Source organism: Colobus angolensis, unplaced genomic scaffold (genome assembly GCF_000951035.1).
Source record: "Colobus angolensis palliatus isolate OR3802 unplaced genomic scaffold, Cang.pa_1.0 Scaffold313, whole genome shotgun sequence".
Taxonomy (NCBI): Eukaryota; Metazoa; Chordata; class Mammalia; order Primates; family Cercopithecidae; genus Colobus; species Colobus angolensis.
The window spans coordinates 4,330,407-4,353,859 of NW_012116411.1; the positions used below are offsets into that span (position 1 = coordinate 4,330,407).

General features: G+C 39.2%; 1 protein-coding gene across 2 annotated transcripts in view; it reads right to left on the reverse strand.

The window, feature by feature from the left end:
• Positions 1 to 22,505, reverse strand: part of LOC105518154 (inversin) — a 91,129-nt gene extending 68,624 nt beyond the window's left edge. The window contains exons 1-4 of one of the 2 annotated variants that reach the window (XM_011951025.1): positions 22,389 to 22,505; positions 21,938 to 22,026; positions 10,847 to 11,020; positions 7,285 to 7,452 (exon numbers count right to left, since the gene is read on the reverse strand). In XM_011951025.1, coding sequence (XP_011806415.1) covers positions 7,285 to 7,452; positions 10,847 to 10,972 — 294 coding nt within the window. In that variant the 5' untranslated portion in view covers positions 10,973 to 11,020; positions 21,938 to 22,026; positions 22,389 to 22,505. Of the gene's footprint in view, positions 1 to 7,284; positions 7,453 to 10,846; positions 11,021 to 11,888; positions 11,911 to 21,937; positions 22,027 to 22,388 lie in introns of those variants that run through there. The other variant, XM_011951024.1, reaches the window with a different exon arrangement.
• Between the last annotated feature and the right edge of the window lie 948 nt (positions 22,506 to 23,453).

A 23,453-nucleotide genomic window follows, 5' to 3' on the forward strand; every position in this document is an offset into this window, starting at 1 on the left:
ACTTAAATGTTCCTGCCTGCCAGCTCTGAAGAAAGCAGCAGATCTCCCAACACAGTGCTCAAGCTCTGCTAAGGGAAAGACTGCCTCCTCAAGTGAGTCCCTGACCCCTGTGCCTCCTCTCTGGGAGACACTTCCCAACAGGGGTCAGCAGACACGTCAGAGAGGAGAGCCCTGGCTGGAATCGAGCAGGTGCCCCTCTGGGACGAAGCTTCCAGAGGAAAGAACAGGTAGCAATCTTTACTGTTTTGCAGCCTCTGCTGGTGATACCCATGCAAACAGGGTCTGGAATGGACTTCCAGTGAACTCCAGCAGACCTCTAGAAGAGAGGAAAACTAACAAACAGAAAGCAATAACATTAACATCAACAAAAAGCACACCCACACAAAAATCCCATCCAAAGGTCATCAGCATCAAAGATCAAAGGTAGATAAATCCATGAAGATGAGGGAAAACCTGTGCAAAAATGCTGAAAATTCCAAAAACCAGAATGCCTCTTCTCCTCCAAAAGATCACAAGTCCTTGCCAGCAAGGGAACAAAAATGGACAGAGAATGAGCTTGAGGAATTGACAGAAGCAGGCTTCCGAAGGTGGGTAATAACAAACTCCTCCAAGCTAAAGGAGCATGTTCTAACCCAATGCAAGCAAGCTAAGAACCTTGATAAAAGATTATAGGAACTGCTAACTAGAATATCCATTGTGTAGAAGAACATAAATGACCTGATGGAACTGAAAAACACAGCACGAGTACTTCGTGAAGCATACACAAGTATCAATAGCCGAATCGATCACATGGAGGAAACAATATCAGAAACTGAAGATCAACTTAATGAAATAAAGCATGAAGACAAGGTTAGAGAAAAAAGAATGAAATGGAATGAACAAAGCTTTCAAGACATATGGGACTATGTGAAAAGACCAAACCTACGTTGGTGTACCTGAGAGTGACGAGGAGAATGGAACCAAGTTGGAAAACACAATTCAGGACATTATACAGGAGAACTTCCCCAATCTAGCAAGACAGGCCAACATCCAAATTCAGGAAATACAGAGAACACCACTAAGATACTCCTCAAGAAGAGCAACCCCAAGATACATAATCATCAGATTCACCAAGGTTCAAATGAAGAAAAAAAATGTTAAGCGCAGCCAGAGAGAAAGATCAGGTTACCTTGAAAGGGAAACCCATCAGACTAACAGCGGATCTCCCTGCAGAAACCCTACAAGCCAGAAGAGAGTGGGGGTCAATATTCAACATTCTTAAAGAAAAGAATTTTCAACCCAGAATTTCATATCCAGCCAAACTAAGTTTCATAAGTGAAGGAGAAATAAAATCCTATACAGATAAGCACATGCTGAGGGATTTTTGTCATCACCAGGCCTGCCTCACAAGAGCTCCTGAAGGAAGCACTAAATATGGGAAGGAAAACCTGGTACCAGCCACTGCAAAGAGATATCAAAATATAAAGACCAACAATATTATGAAGACACTATCAACTAATATACAAAATAAGCAGCTAGCAACATGATGACAGGACCAAATTCATACAAAACAATATTAACCATAAATGTAAATGGGCTAAATGCCCCAATTAAAAGACAAAGGCTGGCAAACTGGATAAAGAGTCAAGACCCATCAGTCTGCTGTATTCAGGAGACCCATCTCATGTGCAAAGACACATGTGTGTGCAAAGACACACACAGGCTTAAAATAAAGGGATGAAGGAAGATTTACCAAGCAAATGGAAAGAAAAAAAAAAAAAAAAGCAGGGGTTGCAATCTTAATCTTTGATAAAACAGACTTTCAACCAACAAAGATCAAAAAGACAAAGAAGGGGATTCCATAAAGGTAAAGGGATCAAGACAATAAGAAGAGCTAACTATCCTAAATATATACGCATCCAATACAGGAGCACCCAGATTCATAAAGTAAGTTCTTCGAGACCTACAGAGACTTACACTCCCACACAATAATAGTGGGACACTTTAACACCCCACTGACAATATCAGACAGATCAACGCAACAGAAAATTAATAAGGATATTCAGGACTTGAACTCTGCTATGGATCAAGCGGACCTAATAAACATCTACAGAACTCTCCACCCCAAATCAACAGAATATACATTCTTCTCAGCACCACATCACACTTATTCTAAAACTGACCACATAATTGGAAGTAAAACCTCCTCAGCAAATGTAAAATAATGGAAATCATAACAGTCTCTTAGACCACAGTGCAATCAAAGTAGAACTCAGGATTAAGAAACTCACTCAAAACCACACAACTACATGGAAACCAAACAACCTGCTCCTGAATGACTACTGAGTAAATAATGAAATTAAAGCAGAAATAAATAAGTTCTTTGAAACCAATGAGAAAAAAGACACAAGGTACCAGAATCTGTGGGACACAGCTAAAGAAGTGGTTAGAGGGAAATTTACAGCACTAAATGCCCACAGGACAAAGTGGGAAAGATCTAAAATTGACACCCTAACATCACAATTAAAAGAACTAGAGAAACAAGAGTAAACACATTCAAAATCTAACAAAAGACAAGAGATAACTAAGATCAGAGCAGTACTGACGGAGATAGAAACACGAAAAACCCTTCAAAAAATCAATGAATTCAGGAGCTGCTTTTTTGAAAAGACTAACAAAATAGACCACTAATAAAGAAGAAAAGAGAGAATTAAATAGACACAATAAAAAATGGTATAGGGGATATCACCACTGACCCCACAGAAATACAAACTACCATCAGAGAATACTATAAACACTTCCACGCAAATAAACTGGAAAATCTTGAAGAAATGGATAAATTCCTGGACACATACACTCTCCCAAGACTAAACCAGGAAGAAGTTGAATTCCTGAATAGACCAATAACAGGTTCTGAAATTGAGGCAGTAATTAATAGCCTACCAACCAATAAAAGTCCAGGACCAGACAGATTCAAAGCTGAATTTTACCAGAGGTACAAAGAGGAGCTGGTACCATTCCTTCTGAAACTATTCCAATCAATAGAAAAAGAGGGACTCCTCCTTAACTCATTTTATGAGGACAGCATCATCTTAACACCAAAACCGGCAGAGACACAAGAAAAAAAGGAAATTTCAGGCCAATATCCCTGGTGAACATCAATGCAAAAATCCTAAATAAAATACTGGTAAACCGAAACCAGTAGCATATCAAAAAGCTTATCCACCATGATCAAGTTGGCTTCATCCCTGGGATGCAAGACTGATTCAACATATGCAAATTAATAAATGTAATCCATCACATAAACAGAACCCATGACAAAAACCACATGATTATCTCAATAGATGCAGAAAAGGCCTTCGATAACATTCAACACCCCTTCATGCTAAAACCACTCAATAAAATAGGTATTGAAGGAACATATCTAAAAATAATAAGAGCTATTTATGACAAATCCACAGCCAATATCATAATGAATGGGCAAAAGCTGGAAAACTGGTACATGACAAGGATACCCTCTCTCACCACTCCTATTCAACATAGTATTGGAAGTTCTGGCCAGGGCAATCAGGTAAGAGAAATAAAGGTTATTCAAATAGGAAGAGAGGAAGTCAAATTGTCTCTGTTTGTAGATGACATGATCGTGTATTTAAACAACCCCATCATCTCAGCCCAGTAACTCCTTAAGCTGATAAGCAGCTTGAGTAAAGTCTCAGGATACAAAAGCAATGTGCAAAAATCACAAACATTCCTATACACCAATAACAGACAGAGAGCAAATCATGAGTGAACTCCCATTCACAATTACCACAAAGAGAAATAAAATATCTAGGAATATAACTTAGAAGGGATGTAAAGGACTTCTTCACATTGTAGTTTCCTGAAGGAGAACTACAAACCACTGCTCAAAGAAATAAGAGAGGACACAAACAAATGGAAAAACATTCCACGCTCATGGACAGGAAGAATCAATATTGTGAAAATGGCCATACTGCCCAAAGTAATATATAGATTCAATGCTATTTCTATCAAGCTACTATTGACTTTCTTCACAGAATTAGAAAAAAACTATTTTAAATTTCGTATGTAACCAAAAAAGAGACCGTATAGCCAAGACAATCCTAAGCAAAAAGAACAAAGCTGGAGGCATCATGCTACCTGACTTCAAACTATAATACAAGGCTACAGTAACCAAAACAGCATGGTACTTGTACCAAAACAGATATATAGACCAATGGAACAGAACAGAGGCCTCAGAAATAATGCCACACATCTACAACCATTTGATCTTTGACAAACTTGACAAAAACAAGCAATGGGGAAAGGATTCCCTATTTCATAAATGGTGTTTGGAAAACTGGCTAGCAGAAAACTGAAACTGGACCCCTTCCTTACACCTTATACAAAAATTAACTCAAGACGGATTAAAAACTTAAACATAAGACCTAAAACCATAAAAACACTAGAAGAAAATCTAGGCAATACCATTCAGGACATAGGCATGGGCAAAGACTTCATGACTAAAACACCAAAAGCAATGGTAACAAAAGCCAAAATTGGCAAATGGGATCTAATTAAAGTAAAAAGCTTCTGCACAGCAAAAGAAACTATCATCAGAGTGATAGAAGAGGCAACCTACAGAATGGGATTTACAGGTCCCTATAGACATGGGACCTACAGGGACCTACAGACAGACAGAATGGGACCTACAGGACCTATAGACAGAACAGGCAACCTACAGAATGGGATTTACAGGTCCCTATAGACATGGGACCTACAGGGACCTACAGACAGACAGAATGGGACCTACAGGACCTATAGACAGAACAGGCAACCTACAGAATGGGAGAACATTTTTTTGCAATCTATCCATCTGACAAAGGACTAATGTCCAGAAGGTACAAGGAACTTAAACAAATTTACAAGAAAAAAAAACAACTCCATCAAAAAGTGGGCAAAGGATATGAACAGGTACTTCTCAGAAGAAGACATTTATGCTGCCAATAAACATATGAACAAAAGCTCATCATCACCGGCCATTAGAGAAATGCAAATCAAAACCACAATGAGATACCATCTCATGCCAGTTAGAATGGTGATCACTAAAAAGTCAGGAAACAACAGATGCTGGAGAGGATGTGGAGAAATAGGAATGCTTTCATACTGTTGGTGGAGTGTAAATTAGTTCAACCATTATGGAAGACAGTGTGGCGATTCCTCAAGGATCTAGAACCAGAAATACCATTTGACCCAGGAATCCTATTACTGGGTATATACCCAAGGGATTATAAATCATTCTACTATAAAGACACATACACACACATGTTTATTGCAGTATTATTTACAATAACAAAGTCATGGAACCAACCCAAATGCCCATCAATGATAGACTGGATAAAGAAAATGTGGCACATATACACCATGGAATACTATGCAGCCATAAAAAAGAATGAGTTCATGTTCTTTGCAGAACTCATAGATGAAGCTGGAAACCATCATTCTCAGCAAACTAACACAAGAACAGAAAACCAAACACTGCATGTTCTCACTCATAAGTGGGAGTTGAACAATGAGAACACATGGACACAGGGAGGGGAACATCACACACTGGGGCCTGTTGGGGGGGTGGGGGACAAGGGGAGGGATAGCATTAGGAGAAATATCTAATGTAGATGACAGGTTGATGGGTGCAGCGAACCACCATGGTACATGTATACCTATGTAACCAACCTGAACGTTTTGTACCTGTATCCCAGAACTTACAGAATAATTTTAAAAAAGAATCTAAGAACTATATTTCAGGATGTAAAATAATAGCTTTAGAAGGAAACTTTCAGATACAAAAAAATGCAGAGCTAAGCATTGCATATACAAAATAATAATACTTTTAGTATCAGAGGTTGTAAAAAAAGATTAAAAAAATACTTTAAAGTGTAGTTTGTGTGTTAAAAACAAATATGACTAACTATTGGACTACCAAAGCATGTAAGTTAGAAGCTGGGACAGAGGGAGTAGAAAATCTCAAAGAATCAACTGATAAATATTCAAAATAAATAAGGAGTTTAGCGAATTAGTTAGATATATAACCAATGATCAAAAATATCAACTGCATTCCTATACACCTATAACAACCAGTTAAATATATATCCTACATATGTTCAAAACTGTCAATGCAGCACTGTTTGTAAATAACAAAAAACTGGAAACAAAGTATCTGTCAATAACAGAATGAATATTGTGTGGCTTATTCATAAGATGGAATCCTATATAGCAGTAAAAATTAAAATGTCACTTTTACATGCAGCAACATAGATAAAATCATCAGTGGTCAGGCACAGTGGCTCACGCCTGTAATCCCAACACTTTGGGAGGCCGAGGCAGGTGGATCACGAGGTCAGGAGGTCGAGACCATCCTTGCCAACATGGTGAAATCCCATCTCTACTAAAAATACAGAAATGAGCCAGGCATGGTGGCGCACGCCTGCAGTCCCAGCTACCCAGGATGTTGAGGCAGGAGAATTGCTTAAATCTGAGAGACGGAGGCTGCAGTGAGCCAAGATCATGCCACTGTACTCCAGCCTGGGTGACAGAGCAAGACTCCGTCTCAAAAAAAAAAAAAATTCACCAGCATAAGGTTGAGCAAGAAAAGGGTATTGCAAAAAACAAAACAAAACAAAAACAAGAACATGCAATATAATTCCTTGTATATCAAATTCAAAAACGTTAAAAACTGAGCAATATATTGTTTAAGGATACAAATAAATGTAGTAATGGAAATCAGGGGAATGATAAACACAAGACTGAAGACAGTTGTTGCCTCTGTGAAAGGAGAGAGTAGAATGAGACTGAGAGGTACTCCACTCAGAGGACTTAAAAGGTAATGGTAATATAGTTTTTCTTAAACTTGATAGTGAGTACATAAGTATTTGTTGTTTCATTATTATTTATATTTTACATGTATTTTGCTGATACTTATATCTATTCACCGTTTAATAAAAACAAGTATGAAACAAAGTAAGAAAATAACTATAAATTCAGGGAAGTAGTTGCTGGGGTACAGGAATGAGCATGGCACAGGGGGAATCAATGCATTTAAAAACTGGGACATAGGAAACCTCTATGTGGTCTTAAATAGTGGTACTGAAATGTTCTACTTCTTGGGGGATGGGTCCATATATCTGTTGTATTCTTTTGCTTAATAATTTGCTTGTATGTCAAATACATGCTTTTGTATATATTGAATAATTCATAATAAAAATTTTTCTTAAAAAGGCCATTCAGGTCTAGCAGTACCATTCAACTCACCAGAATGCATCTCACTGTATGAACAGCACTTGGATCTTTATGGTTGGCTGCCCAGTGAAGTGGGATCTTGCCTTCAACATCAGGAATCCCAATGTTAGAATCATGCTTGATGAGCAGTTTCACGTGCTCAGGGTTATTGTAGTAGGCACTCCAATGCAGAGCTGTTTGCTGCAAAATCGAGAGGTTCTCAGAATAACAACAGTAACAACAACTAACTTTCCCCAAGCTTTTACTATGGGACAGGCACTGCTACAAGAGTTTTACACAGTAGTTCCCCTGTATCTTTGGTTTCACTTTTCAGGTCTCTGTGTTCAACCAAAGTCTAAAAATATTAAATAGAACATTCCAGAAATAAACAATTTATAAGTTTTAAATTGTATGCCATTCTAAATAACATGATGAAATAGTGCTTCATCCCACCCCATCCTACCTGGGACACAAATCTTTCCTTGTTCAGCACATCCCCACTGTAGACATTCCCTGCCAGTTAGTTACCTAGCAGCCAACTCAGATATCTCATTCATTGTCATGATATTAGATTCACAGTGCTTGTGTTCAAGTCATCCTTCTTTTACTTAACGGCCCCAAAGCTCACAATTATTGATACTGGTGATTCAGATATGCCAAAGAGCAGCTATAAAGTGTTTCCTTTAAGTGAAAAGGTTAAAGTTCTCAATAAGAAAAATCTGTTGAGTTTGCTAAGCTCTATGGTAAGAACAAATCTATCTGTGAAACTGTAAAGAAGGAAGAAGAAATTCATGTTGATTTTGCTGTTGCATACCAAACTGCAAAAATTATGGCCATAGTGCCTGATAAGTGCTTAGTTAAGATGGAAAAAGTACTAAATTTGTGGGTGGAAGACATGAACAGAAATGTGTTCCTATTGATGGGAATTGGGTTTGACACTATCCGCAGTTTCAAGTATCCATTGGGGGTGCTGGAAGATACTTCCTTTGAACAAGGGAGACTATTGTCTATTTAATTGCATGCAGTCATCTTACTATTCCTGGGAGACAAGTATGTTTTTAAATTTGCGTGTGATTGATGAGCAAACAGCACATGGAACCTAAGTAATCTGCTCAGGGACATAAAGGAAGTAAGTGGCTGAACTGAGATTTTAACCCAGGCAGTCTGACTCCAGAATCTGACCTCTTAGTCATGACAGTTATTTAGTTCATCCGGTACTGATAACACGGAGAAAGAGAAAGTGGCCCAGTCATTTACAAATAATCATCAACAAACTAAATGATGATCTTGATAACGCACATCTGGTTATCACCAAGGACCTTAAGAACTTGATAGAATGTTTTGAATTTTAATATCCATAAAAAATCCATGCATATGCATCTGGAACCCATTCCATATATCAGAAGATAAATTTTAATTTAACTACAATTTTAGAGGATAAAGTATTAGACCCAGTTATTGATGAAAAGATACATTTTGAAAATACAGCAGTATTTGCTTTTGTCAACCTAAATAACAATGTCTCTCTAAAAGAAAATAACGTTTGGCCGGGTGCAGTGGCTCATGCCTGTAATCTCAGCACTTTGGGAGATCGAGGCGGGTGGATCACTTGAGGTCAGGAGTTCGAGACCAGCCGGGTCAACATGGTGAAACCCCTTCTCTACTAAAAATACAAAAATTAGTCGGGTGTGGTGGTGCATGCCTGTAATCCCAGCTACTCGGGAGGCTGAAGCATGAGAATCGCTTGAAATCGGGAGGTGGAGGTTTCAGTAAGCCGAGATCATACCACTACATGCCAGCCTAGGTGATAGAAAAAGAAAAAAAAGAAAGAAAATCATGTTTATTTGGTATCTGGTAAAGAAAATCATGTTTATTTGGTATTTGGACGTTGTTAAACCGTGTACTCAAGTAAAGGAAGACAAAAGTTTTTAAAAGAAAAATGAGGAGGATTACATAATTGTTTTCAAATGATGATCCTTGGCTACAAAGATCAGTAACAAAGATAATGCCAGCGCAAAGTTGGAAGGGCAGTTGCTGGGCAAATGTCTTTGAAGAAATAATTTTTGTGTAAGGTTACGATGGCCTTTGTGCAAGGCTGTGGTTTTTGCACAGTTTGTGATTTTTTTTTTTTAAATCACACTTACAAGCACGAGAATCCTCTCTTTATGGCTTTCCCTGGCTCTGTCAGGTTTTGTTGTTGTTGTTTTAAACAGAAAGAACTCCATTTTGATTCTGACAATGTTCACACTTTATTTCAGATAAAAGTTAAAAATGATCATCTTGAACTTGTTGAAGTTGCTTTAAAATCTCTTCTGCTGTTCTCATCAACATACTTCTATAAGACTGGCTTCCCTATTAGGAGAATTATTAAGAAAAAATGTAAGAACTGTTTAAATTTTTATCAGCCCTCATGAGTAGCATTGTCAGCAATCCAATCTACAATTAGATAATTTAATGAGCAGGAACCAAGCCCACCTGTCACATTAAAAACTTTAGAAACTGACGTACCTGGTATTCCTTCAAGGTGTGCCTATAGGCATTTACTATGAACAGTCACTATTTAACCTATTACTTTTGCTTACTAACAACTGCAGATTTTTAAAAAGCCACAAGTATAATAGCATTTACTAATTGCCTATAACCACATCTTCAATAAACAACATGTAATTCCTTTCTTTTCCTATGTTATACTTGTTCTGATTCTATTTACTGAAATTTAATACTATGCTGAACCTAACAGTAATCCTATTATCCTTTTTCTATACATATAAAAACGGGGGCACAGAGGAGTTAAGCAATTTGCCCAAGGATACAGAACAAGTTAAGTAGTGGATTCTGGGTTGAAACCCAGGAAGTCTGATACCAAAGTGTAAGCCACTAAACCATTATGCACTTAGGGCATTGCCATGGGCATTTGCCCATCATGAGTCTAAACACTTACAGTAACTATTATGACTCCCTGTCAAATGTTGGGTTTTGGAGTTAAGGCAGGACTGGATTTTTTTTTTTTTTTTTGAGACAGAGTCTCACTCTGTCACCCAGGCTGGAATTCAGTGGCGCTATCTGGGCTCACTGCAACCTCTGCCTCCCAGGTTCAAGTGATTCTCATTCCTCAGCTTCCTGAGTAGCTGGGATTACAAGTGCACACCACCATGCCCGGCTAATTTTTGTAGTTTTAGTAGAGACAAGGTTTCACTATGTTGGCCAGGCCAGTCTTGAACTCCTGACCTCAGGTGATCCACTTGCCTTGGCCTCCCCAAGTGCTGTGATTACAGGCATGAGCCAACGTGCCCGGCTGACAGGACTAGATCTGAAGTCTAGTTCTGCCACTTGCATCTTGGGCAAAATTTTAATCTTCCTGAGCTTCAGTTTTTCCATCTGTAAAAAGGAGATGATACTACCTAACACACATGGTTGTTGAGAGGATTAAATGACAGAATTGAAGTGAAACACTTCCCTGAGATGTATGGAGATTTGGAATTGTTCTACCATGTATATATGTGGTAATTTAGGCCTTCTTCCTTGAAATTTCATATCATAAAAGGAAGCATTTGCTTTCTGGTCTTATTAGTGTTCGATTTTGAGTATCCATTACCTTGTTTTTATCCTGTGTATCCACTTCTCCTGGTGCCATAAACTTCAGCAGAAGTGCCAAACACTTAGGGCTCCTGTGCCGGGTGGTCAAGTGCAAAGGAGTCATCTCTTCCAGATCCTTTTGCATCCAGTTTGCTCTGCGTGTAAGTAAGAGTTTCACGAAACGATAATTTCCCTAAATAAAAAACAAGATATGATAAGAAAAAAAATGTACTATGGGGTCACTTTTTTTTAAAATTTTAAAATGTTTTAAGTATGTTACTTATTCTCCTAGAGTAATAACATTCAGAGAAATTGATAAAGAAAAATGCTTGTAATTCTACTATACTCAGATATCAATTGTTTTATTTTTTTCATGTTTCCTTCCAATAACTTTCTTCATGAATATAATTTACATAGTGGCCGGTCAATATTTTATTGGAAATAAAAGCAACATGTTTTATTTAACCAGTCTACTATTGTTAACATCTAGAATATTTTAATATTTTATTTTGTAGAAAATGCTTCAATGTATATCTTTTTTCATATTTTTTTTCTTAATTTTTTCACAAGAATAAATTATCAGGAACCAAATTGTTGGGTCAAAGACGTTTGCACATTTTACAGTGTTTGGTGTATTTTCCAAACTGCTATCTAACAGCAGCGATGTGTAGGTGTATTAGTTTCAGCACATTTTGACCAACATACTATCTATTATTTATACTCAAAGTATAATAATGTGAAATAAGCAGAGATGTTTAATCCCAATTTACAGGTGAGGAAACTGAGATTCAAAGAAGTTAAATGTTTTGTTCAGGGCCCTCTGGTTAATAAGAGAAGGATGATTAGTTTTCTTAAAGAGAGCTATTTATGGGTACAACTAAGGTAGAAGCAGCTTATTCAAAGTTTGGATACCAGACTCATATGGTCACGTAAATGCCAACTCAGAAGTCATGGCAGGCCCATCCACTTGCAGGCAGTACTCTCCATGTCAGTTAAATCCTCCAATCTGGTAGAATTAACCCACCTCAAGAAAGAAGCAGGCCAGGTGCGGTGGCTCATGCCTGTAATCCCAGCACTTTGGGAGGCTGAGGTGAGTGGATCACGAGGTCAGGAGCTCAAGACCAGCCTGGCCAACATGGTGAAACCCTGTCTCTACTAAAAATATAAAAATTAGCCAGGTGTGGTGGCAGGCCCCTGTAACCCCAGCTACTCGGGAGGCTGAGGCAGAGAACTGCTTGAACCCAGGAGGCGGAGGTTGCAGTGAGCTGAGATCGCACCACTGTACTCCAGCCTGGCTGACAGAGCAGGACTCCGCCCAAAAAAAAAAAAAAAAAAAGGAAGAAAGACAGAAAGAAAGAAGCTTAGCTACAAGGGCCACAGCAAGAGTGTTAATGAGCCAGGCCAACCATTACATAGTAAGTTTGTGTAACATAGGAGCTGTGAACAAAATAAGACTCTAAAAATTGTTCTTCTGGGCTCTTTTCTCAGGTCTAGTTCCTCATTTTTACTTCCAGTTGGAGGTTTCTATGTGCTTGGTGCCTCAGATATTTCAAGGGCAGTGGGACCAAACAGTATTGCTTGATCAAGTTCTCGGCCTACTTTGTGCCTATTTATCTCTCCCTATTCAGAGGATAATGGCAGGCAGGATTATTTGTCCATTTGTCATCCTTAACCTTGTTAGAAGTGGGCCCTTTTAGCATGATAATGCATTGATGTTCTCCTATGAGGGACTATCAGTATTAGTAAGGAAGACTTTTTTTTTTTTTGAGATAGAGTCTCGCTCTGTTGCCCAGGCTGGAGTGCAGTGGCGCGATCTCGGCTCACTGCAAGCTCCGCCTCCCAGGTTCACGCCATTCTCCTGCCTCAGCCTCCCGAGTAGCTGGGACTACAGGTGCCCGCTACCACGCCCGGCTAATTTTTTGTATTTTTTAGTAGAGGCGGGGTTTCACTGTGTTAGCCAGGATGGTCTCGATCTCCTGACCTCATGATCCGCCCTCCTCGGCCTCCCAAAGTGCTGGGATTACAGGCGTGAGCCACTGCGCCTGGCCTGGAAGACATTTTTTAATCAAGCAGACCAACCACTGTGAAGAATGTGCAGCTCTACAGCAAGCTTGTCCAAACCGTGGCACCTGGGTTGCATGCGGCCCAGAATGGCTTTGAATGTGGCCCAAAAAAATTCGTAAAGTTTCTTAAAACATTATGAGAAGTTTTGCGGTTTTTTTTTGCTCATCAGTTATTGTTAGTGCTAGTGTATTTTATGTGTAGCCAAAAACAATTCTTCTTCCAATGTGGCCCAGGGAAGCCAAAAGATTGGACATCCCTGCTGTAAGGCAAGATTACTAGAGTGACAATGAGGTGCAGAAGGACTAATGAGAACTAACTGCTTGCCCACAGGGGCAGACATGGGACTGACTCAGTCCACCACAGGGGCAGAGATAAGAGAAGATAAGAAAGACTATGGCTAGGAAAGAGGATCTGTAGACTGTCTATATTAGATGGGAAGACTTAGAACAGGTGGAAAAGCCAACGGACTCTACTGGATATTTCCTCTCAGAGAGGCTTCCCTTGACAACCCTAAATAGAACTTACTTTGTTATTCTTTTTTTTTTTTTTTTTTTCATTTTATTTTTTTTATTATACTTTAAGTTCTAGGGTACATGTGCATAACGTGCAGGTTTGTTACCTATGTATACTTGTGCCATGTTGGTGTGCTGCACCCATCAACTCGTCAGCACCCATAGTACCTTTTCATTTCCTTCACAGTACTTTTCTCAGTTTGTAATTACATATATATTTGTTTGCTTCTCTTCTGTGTGAGCTCCCTCACAAACTGTAAGCTCCATGAAGGCAGAGACCATGTTTTATTGATCTCTGTGCCCAGCATAGTTCCTGGCACAGAATAGGTGCCTAATAAATATTGCTTGAAGAATGAATAAATAAGAAGAAATGAAATGTCTTTTAGAAGTTTTTGTTTTCATTTAAAAATTCTTATTTACAAGCCTGGTCATGGTGGCTCCTGCCTGTAATTCCAGCACTTTGGGTGGCCAAGACGAGCAGATCACTTGAGGTCAGGAGTTTCAGACCAGCCTGGCCAATATGGTGAAATCCTGTCTCTACTAAAAATACAAAAAAATTAGCTGTGTGTGGTGGTGCAAGCCTGTGGTCCCAGCTACTCGGGAGGGTGAGGCATGAGAATCTTGAACCCAGGAAGTGGAGGTTCCAGTGAGCTGAGATTGCACCACTGCACTCCAGCCTGGGTGACAGAGTGAGACTCTGTCTCAAAAAAAGAATTAAAAATAAATAATAATAAAAATTCCTATTTACAGTTGCTATATTAGATCATAACAGTTAAGAATCTTAATTCTCAAATACCTGGTATTTGATTATTCTTACTTTTTAATGTTTCATTTTTCTGAGCTTCATTAATAGTGTACATCATTTATCTGGACTTCTCATTTCATTTGATGTCAGTTCTTGAGAAGGAAGATGCTAAAATTTCCTCAAGAGGGCACCCTGCTCTAAATTTCTTGCCATCTCTTCTTTGAAAAAAAGTGTCCAGGAAAAACAAATCTGTGTGACACTTCATACTGAAAAATAAAGTTTGACCTTTCTGAACATAACATTTCAAATATTACAGAATAATTCATCACGACCTTTTAAAGATACTCAATCAGACAGTCATTTTGATTGTGAAATTACAGGAAAAGGGAAGGAGAAGAAGGAAACCAGTATACGTTGGTGGGGGTAACGACTGAGTTACAGACACAGTACTTGGCGTATTTACACTTTACATCATTCTGAGGACTCTACCCTCACAAGACACAGTGCAACCCAGTAATGATATTTACTCATTCATTCATTCATTCATTCAACAAACATTCATTGAGCCTTGTTATAAAGCAGATAATAGTACAATGTTTGTACTTTGTTTTATTTACTACAAAGCTCTTTAACATAATTTCATCTTTGTTTCTCACAGAAGTATCATTGAAAATTTTCACAGATTACATAAATTATCCTCCCATGCCTCTCTATTTTCTTATATATAAAACAGGGGTAATAATGGTACCTGAAATTATTATGCATATGAAATGTGATAAATGATATTTGTAAAAGTTCTTAGAACAGTGCACAAAGCAAATGGTCAGATGTTTGCTATTATTATAAATAGTTTTCCAGTGTGGAGTATTCAACAAAACATAGATGGTCAGATAGAACCAAGAATGGCCCGTGATAAAGGGCATGCAGATAGAAAGATCTGATTGTAATATACACAGTTCAGCTGGTGATTAAGAACCAAGATTATGAAAAGGTAAAAGTAAAAATAGTTAGAAGGTTATAAATAGAGTAGTCCCCTTTATCTGCTGGGGGATCCCCAGTGAATATATGAAACTGCAGATAGCACCAAACCCTCTATATACACTATTTTTTTCCTATACACACATATCTATGGTAAAGTTTAATTTATAAATTAGGCACAGTAAAAGATTAACAATAACTAATAATAAAATAGAACAATTATAATAATATACTGTAAGAAAAGTTATGTGAATGTGGTCTCTTTTTCTCAAAATACCATAGTATTTTAGACCATGTTTGGCCACAGTAAATGAAATCACAGAAAGCAAAACCACGGATAATGGGGAATCACAGTAGTGGTTTTTCTGTTATTTTTTTATACTGAGAAAGATGTCTATATTCTGCTTACAGATAATGATGATATAGGACCAACAAAGGCATAGCCAATAGGAATTTAGCAGGTACCCTGGGGAGGAGTCAGCTATATGATAAGGCCAGCATCTCCTATTTCAAATGACAGAGATCCATCAGATATTATCTATGAAGACTGGACTAGAAACAATATAATTTACCTGGACCAAGGCCAACCTGTTTGTTCTCCTAAACAAGCAACTGGTTGGACACAGTGGCTCACACCTGTAATCCTAGCACTTTGGGAGGCCGGGGTGGGAAGATCACTTCCGCCAGGGAGGTCAAAGCTGCAGTGAACCATAATTATGCCACTGCGCCCCAGCCTGGGTATCAGAGAAGACCTTGTCTCAAAAAAAAAAAAAAAAGAAAAAAGAAGAAAAGCCCATTGTATGCAAATTCAATCTTTGGGAATGAGCAGAAGGGACAGAGAACTTTAAGTGCTAAAATCAGGAGAATATTTCTAGTATCAATGGAACAGAGGAAGATACTAGTTTGAGGCAGCACGCTAATTTGACAACCCTCTGAAGGTTGTGTGACCCTTCAGACCCATGTTATAGGCTACTTTGCTTCCTGTAAAACCTTCTCATTATAGAAAGTCTAAATACTTCCTCAATATTTCTTGAACTGAGGAGTTCTCATGTTTTTGAGAATATTCTTATAATGCGAATACTTTCTGGAGGATTTGGAAGTTAATCTATTTTTTTGGGTGGCAGGGACAGAGTCTCGCTCTGTCGCCTAGCTGGAGTGCAGTAGCACAATCTCAGCTCACTGCAACCTATGCCTCCAGGGTTCAAGCAATTCTCCTGCCTCAGCTTCCTGAATAGTTGAGATTACAGGTGCCTGCCACCATGCCTGGTAAATCAGGGTTTCGTCATGTTGGCCAGGCTGGTCTCAAACTCCTGACCTCAGGTGATCCGCCTGCCTTGGCCTCCCAAAGTGCTGGGATTACAGGTGTGAGCCTCTGAGCCTGGAAGTTAATCATTGAATATAACCTGTTAGAGCCATACAGAAACTGATCCTGTTGGGAGGACTGTTTGCTTTAGGGTCTGCTTTTATAATTTTGGAGTGGGTAGGAAATAGTATAAGAGTGAAGGAGATCATAGATCAAAAGAGTATATATGCTTAAGAAAATTCTGATGGTAGGTAAGCAGAAGTAAGGGAGCTGAAGTTACAGGACGGTCTTGATTTAGTCATTTAAAAGGATGTTACGCTGCTATGATCAGGTCCATCATGCTTCTGAGATGTGAAAACATTTCCCAATATCTCTGAAACAGTGAATACTTTTTTTTTCATTAGGTGGTCATAATTTTCATCTAAATCTTCCTGTAATTAACACCAAGAGCTTCTTTTGTCGGTCACATAAAGATTATGACACTTTCCAAATGACATTCTCCAAATGTATGAAAAGGGTGAAAGAGAATGAAAAGTTCTCTGACCCAGAGAATAGCACTTGAAATGAATCTGGGAAACAAATTAGCCCAAAATGTGAATTTTAACTTTATATTTGTGTCTGTCCAGTTCTCTTAAGATGAACTCCTTTTTTTTTTTTTTTAAAAAAAAGCATATAGTTATTTAATGGTAATAACAATGATATGGAGATTTTGAGCAAAATATTTTGGTATTTTGCTTTAGATTTTTCATTTTTAAGTAATAAAACCTAACAGATAAAGTTAATACTTCTTTTGTCTCCCCAATTCCATTACCTTTTCTCCCTCTTTGGAGACTACTATCCTGAATTGGGTGTTTATCATTCCAATGAATGTTTTTCCACTTCTATTTCATACAAACATATATATATCCATAAATGACATAGTATTGTTTTACATGTTTTCAATCTGTATAAATGGTATTGCAAGAATCATGTCATTTTTTACTCAAGGCAGTATTTTTCAGATTTATTCATGTTGCCTTGGTTCATACATTTTCACTGGAATAAGTATGCTGTCATATGAAAAGAATATATTTATTCATTTATAGAGGAATATTTAGCATGTTTCTCATTTTTCACAATTACAAACAATATTGTAATGAATATTCTCATACATATCTCCTGGTAAGTACATAAGAATTTCTGAAACTTCTGGGTTGAGATTGCTCTCTAAAATAGCTACTCCAAGTTAACACTGGTAACAATAATATATGAGTTCCTGTTTCTTCACATCCTCACCATACTTTGTTTTGTCAGACTTGCTAATTTTTGCCAATCTGATGGTTTACAGTTTTTTGTTTTGTTTTTTAATAGAAGGGGTCTTGCTATAGCTTGCCCAGGCTGGACTCAACTCTTGGGCTCAAGCGATCCTACCACCTCAGCCTCTCAAGTAGCTGGGGCTACAGGCGCGCACCACTCTGTGCCTGGCTTACAGTTGGGTTTTGATGTGCATTTCCCGAATTGAGGTGGAACGTTTTTACATGATTGTTGGATATTTGTTTCTTTTGTAAATAGCCTTCTTGTGTTGTAACTCATTTCTGAACTTGGCTATTTTTTTTTTAATTTTTTTTGAGACGGAGTCTAGCTCTGTTTCCCAGGCTGGAGTGTGGTGGCCAGATCTCAGCTCACTGCAAGCTCTGCCTCCCAGGTTTACACCATTCTCCTGCCTCAGCCTCCCGAGTAGCTGGGACTACAGGCGCCCGCCACCTCGTCCGGCTAGTTTTTTGTATTTTTAGTAGAGACGGGGTTTCACTGTGTTAGCCAGGATGGTCTCGATCTCCTGATCTCGTGATCCGCCCGTCTCGGCCTCCCAAAGTGCTGGGATTACAGGCTTGAGCCACTGCGCCCGGCCTCTTTTTGCTTTCTTTATGCTCTCCTACTAGCAATGAATTCATAATCTGAATAATATTGTTTGCTTTGTTAGCATTAGATTTCTTCAAATATTTTGAAATTTTGTCTGCAGGCTCATTTTTGCTTTTCATTTGTTTGCTTTGTTTTCCTTTTTTCTCTTTGTTGACACATACAGCATCTTCCACCCAGCTCCTAGTCCATTATAACAATCTGGTCTTACACAGATCTCCTGGAGCTCTGTCTCCAGTGATATTAGGGATGTCACAATTATTATCAGTGAGCTAGTGAGTAGCTTCCTGACCTGAGGCTTGGATGGTGTCTTGTTTCTGCCATTTCTCTAGACAAACAGCTTCCTCTAAGGTTGTAGCCTCATAGTGAGGCAAAGAATACTCCAAAATTCTAAGAATTTTCTTGCCTTTTGCACAAAAATGACCACCTTTTAATCAGTGGAAAGGAAGGAGGCATCTTCCGGAACCCTATTCTGAAATCACATTCTATAGGACTGCTGTTTGTTCCCAGTAAGTGCTTTTATTATTAACTTCTAGACAATTGGCAGCTGATCCTCAAAATATTCTGGATCCCACCTCTACATTTTTTCCCAAAATGGCTACCATATTTTCTATATCTGTCTCCCTGGGGCCTTTGCTATTTGCTTCCTCTTCAGCTGCGATAATTACTTTAGCAGACTTCAATGCCCAAGATTTGACTAAAACTGCCTACAGTGACCTCTCTCCCCACTGGAGTACTGAAGAGGCCAGATGTTTTCCCAAAACCAATACTTTGAGACCTACATGTTTTCCAATTAATTTCTTTGCTTTCTTGTTCTCTCTGTGTCCCCAGTGCTTATATTCTCTGTCACTGTACTTGGAGAGAAAAACAAATGCTCACTATGTATACAAATGTTCACTATATTTTTTGTTCATTTACAAATTGGTATATAATTTTGGCCTAGAAAAATAACTATATTTAAAATAGCACACACAAATGTAAAGTAGGTACTCTGTCATAGTTCATTTTAAATCCTAACTATATTATATACCCAAAATACATTACTTAAAATTGAAATGGAAAAATAGAAACATGATTGTTATTAATTCTAATGATAGCTATATAATTATGTATTTATAAACCCTTAAGGCATTTACTGTATTAATTTTTAAAAAGAATTACTATCCCTAGGAAGTATATAGGTCACAAATATCAGTAATTTCATTATATCAAACTTTTCTGTAGTGGTTGCAGACACAAATGAGTTTTGGAAATACCACAACAGTATTGGGAGAGGCAATCTGCCCTGAGCCTTGAGTGTCCCTGAACATACTAATTGGGTATGCCAATAATGCAAAAGCTTGACTCCTCTTTACTGGGACCATTTTTCAGAGTGGGGTTTGCAGTGAGCAATCTTGAGTGATGAGGTAATGTCACCCACTGGGGCAAAGAAGAAGCAGGCTTGCTTACTACTCTATTTACTAAAAGCTGGAGATTCCCAAAATTTAGCAGTCTTTAGATGTCATGCAAACCCACTGTGTGCTGGGCCCATTTGAGTCCTCTATATGGCCCCCATAATCCTTGGAGGGGAGGGAAACTGATGCAAACAGATAAGTACTCCTAGCTATGCCATTAGTAATAATACTTTTTGTCTCTGATGGGAGTCTTGTCTTTGTGTCTTCTGCCAGCATCTGCAGCTAACTTATTACCTTGTAAATAGGATTAATTAAATGCCAGAACTGACAAGACAGTAAAAGATGATAGGATGCTGACAGGGACATAGTTTTCCTTTCTTTTTTCTTTTCTTTTTTTTTTTTTTTTTTTTGAGACAGAGTCTCACTCTGTTGCCCAGGCTGGAGTGCAGTGGCATGATCTTGGCTCACTGCAACCTCTGCCTCCCAGGTTCAAGCAATTCTTGTGCCTCAGCCTCCTAAGCAGCTGTAATTATAGGTGTGTGCCCTCACACCTGGCTAATTTTTGTATTTTTAGTAGAGATGGGGTTTCACCATGTTGGCCAGGCTGGTCACGAACTCCTGACCTCAAGTGATCTACTCACCTGGGCCTCTCAAAGTGCTGGGATTACAGGCATGAGCCACCGCGCCTGGCTGGAGAGACACAGTTTTCTTGAGGAGTAAGGACAAGAACCCTAGAGGCCCATTCTTAGGTATACTCAGATTCAAGGATGAGAAGACCCCCTGAGACCATGCCCAGGTGGTGGGCAAGGTTAAGGGGCAAGTGACCCCAATATTCTCTCTGTTAACTGCCTTTGTCTTTGCTCACCTTCCTCTGGGCAGGCAAAAGAAGGAATAGTACATGACCATGGGGGCAGCAAGCTGAAAGACCATGTGGTTGTGGCTGCTGGGTCAAGAAATCTCCAAAACAGAAATAAGTAGAGAGAACAATGAAGATCTTGCTATTTGACATGGAACTTTAGGTGGGGTGAAAATATTAGAAGTTCATTTGGTTGAGACATGAGTGAGCAGCTGCTCAAAAGTGAATGTGAATGCAAAACCTTCCCTAATAGGACAGAGTCAACTGTCCTATGTATCTGATTCCTGCTGCAGCCTGACTTATTTGGCAATGAGGACAAAGCACTGGGTATAGACAGTAGCCACTGTCTGAAGCAAAGCTGCTGGCTCCTTAATGGGCCCTTAAATGCCTGGGCCTGGTTTACTGATGCTTTGGCTAAGTTAAAACCTGGTGGTGTCCAGTAGGGGGCAGTAGCTGTCCAACCTCAATGACAGCTCCAGGAGACTGAGTGGTAATGGCCAGTTAGCCCAGTGGGCTGAAATGAAAAGCCTTACCTTACCTTACCTTAGGCAATACTCCCTTACCTACCCTTACCTTAGGCAATACTCCCAAAGACTAGCCTTATTTTTACTGATTCTTGGTCTGCTAACAGTACTATAGTCACCTAGTCTGCCACCTAGAAGACTACAGTTGGTAAATTAAAGATATTCCTGTTCGGGGCCACAAACTAGAAACAAATTGTGGCCAGTCAGACACTTTGGGTCACTCACGCAGATACCCACAGTAACAGTAAGGGCCTGCTTTCTGATAAGACCAACTGGAATCAAGTCACTGAACAAGTCTGCATTGCCTGGTCATTGGAATTTGCCATTAGGATCCATCACCGCACTAGAAAAGGCAATGAATCCACCACAATAGACTGGATACAAAGTAAAAGGTATGTTTTTCATGCAGAAGATACCACTGCATACCAGACTTACGTATCTTGCCAAGTTGGCCTAGTTTTCTTGTGGTGAAGGAGTCCACATTACATGGAGGATTGCCCTTGCCCTTTCCCAGCAGGGACCTCTGTTACCTTCTCTTGGGCTCACCTCGTGCCTTTCCACCATAGACATTTTTCAGGTTATGGTGTTGCTGCTCCACCACATGGAGTCACTGCTCCAGTCTGATTAGCCTATTCAAGCTATAGCACTGAGGACCATGTTTCGGGGTTCCTCGATCTTCTATAGTCTGACCATGATATGCCTAACAATGAGCCAATAGTTAGGTATTTAACGGACATTCCATGCTCCCTACCATTCTCAGGTATTTGGAATTGTTGAGAGCTCGGAATGGCCTTCTTGAAAATCAACTCAAAAAGATTTCTAGTTCTACCTCTCTTACCTCCTCCTGGTCCAACACTCCTGTATGAAGCAGTTTGCTTACTAATTGTGGCCACCTTCAGAAAGGGTTCATTTCATCCTTGTAGCCTCCTGGGAAATAATCAGGACAAAAGGAGTGGGAGATTATATACACCTATTTTGAAAATTTGGGATTCTACCTGGCTCAACCCTGGTTATCATGCTTCTTTCGTTTTCCCAAAAGCAATCTTAGGCTGCTTTGTTTCATATATCCCTTGGGTGGCAGCCAGCCAAAAGGGGGCTTAGAGATTCAAGCTTAATTCTGGTTTACCCACCTGGATTCATTTTGTTCAACTGATATGGTCCTAGATCATAAATATCCATAATGGCCATCTGATTGAGTGCCCTGCTCACTGAGTCCTTCTATAGTGGTCCACATAGGCCAAAATGGAAGGCATAATAGGTTTCTAAATTTGTCCCATATGCACTCTTACCCTTCTACAAGGTATGGGTGCAAGCAGGGGCAGTTGGAGAAAAGGGGAAGTTATATCTACGGGAATGGGACACATTAACTCTGTGGCCAAAGAAGGAAAGCAACAACTTCATTCCCTAGGAAGGGTACACGTGAGACCTCAGAGGTACAGGGATGGGGAGGACAATTAATACTTTCTTTCTCCTCTGGATCAACAAGTGCATCCTGGCAAAACAAAGATGTAGTTAGCTACCTGAATCAAACAGCAGCTGAGGCCAGCCATCTGACCTGCTTCTGTGTCATCTCTGACCATGTGCTTGCTATGAAACAGAAAAATTCACATGGGCATTGGTGGTTCTTAATTCTTTTGTTGTGCTTGATATCATCAATGACAGCTCCTGAATGTGGACCCCCTTGTATACATGGAAGTAGAGGGACTGGCACAACCTTATTTTAACCTGATGTATACAAATCCATATGCTTCTTCTGACATGCAAGAAGCTTTGGATTATGCCATGCATGGCAACTGAAGCAACAACTATTGGTGATATTGCCCATGTGGCTTAGACAAATGAATGTAATGGTGATCCAAGTTTAAAGTCAAATCCTGAAATAAAGTGAATTGTGCCTCTTCAGGCTATATGTTTGTATGCAGGAAAGAGTAGGCCATGGTATATTCCACCTTTGAGTTTGGGGGTTGCTTTTTGGCCCCTTACAGCACCTCCTGTAACTATCTGCAATGAGGCCAAAGATTAGCATGTCAGTCTAAATTCCCTTGCATGGGTCACAATAAATAACAGACCAGCCTTAGATTACATCCTAGCTGTATAAAGTAAGATCTACTTTCTCCTCTGGGGCTTATTTACAGTTGATTTAGTCCAAGATACTGAGGGACATAGTTGAAGCCAGTATTACAGGATGTTTTTATCCTGCTACTTGGAGTCTTGTTAAGTAAGTGCTGCATGAGACAAATTAAAGTGATGGTCTTAGTCTCTCTCGGTAAGATTAATAAGAGTAGCTGATGTAGTGGCATACTCACGTCAAGACAATGCTGGGCTGAGGGGTGAGTTGTTGGAAGAGTCAATCT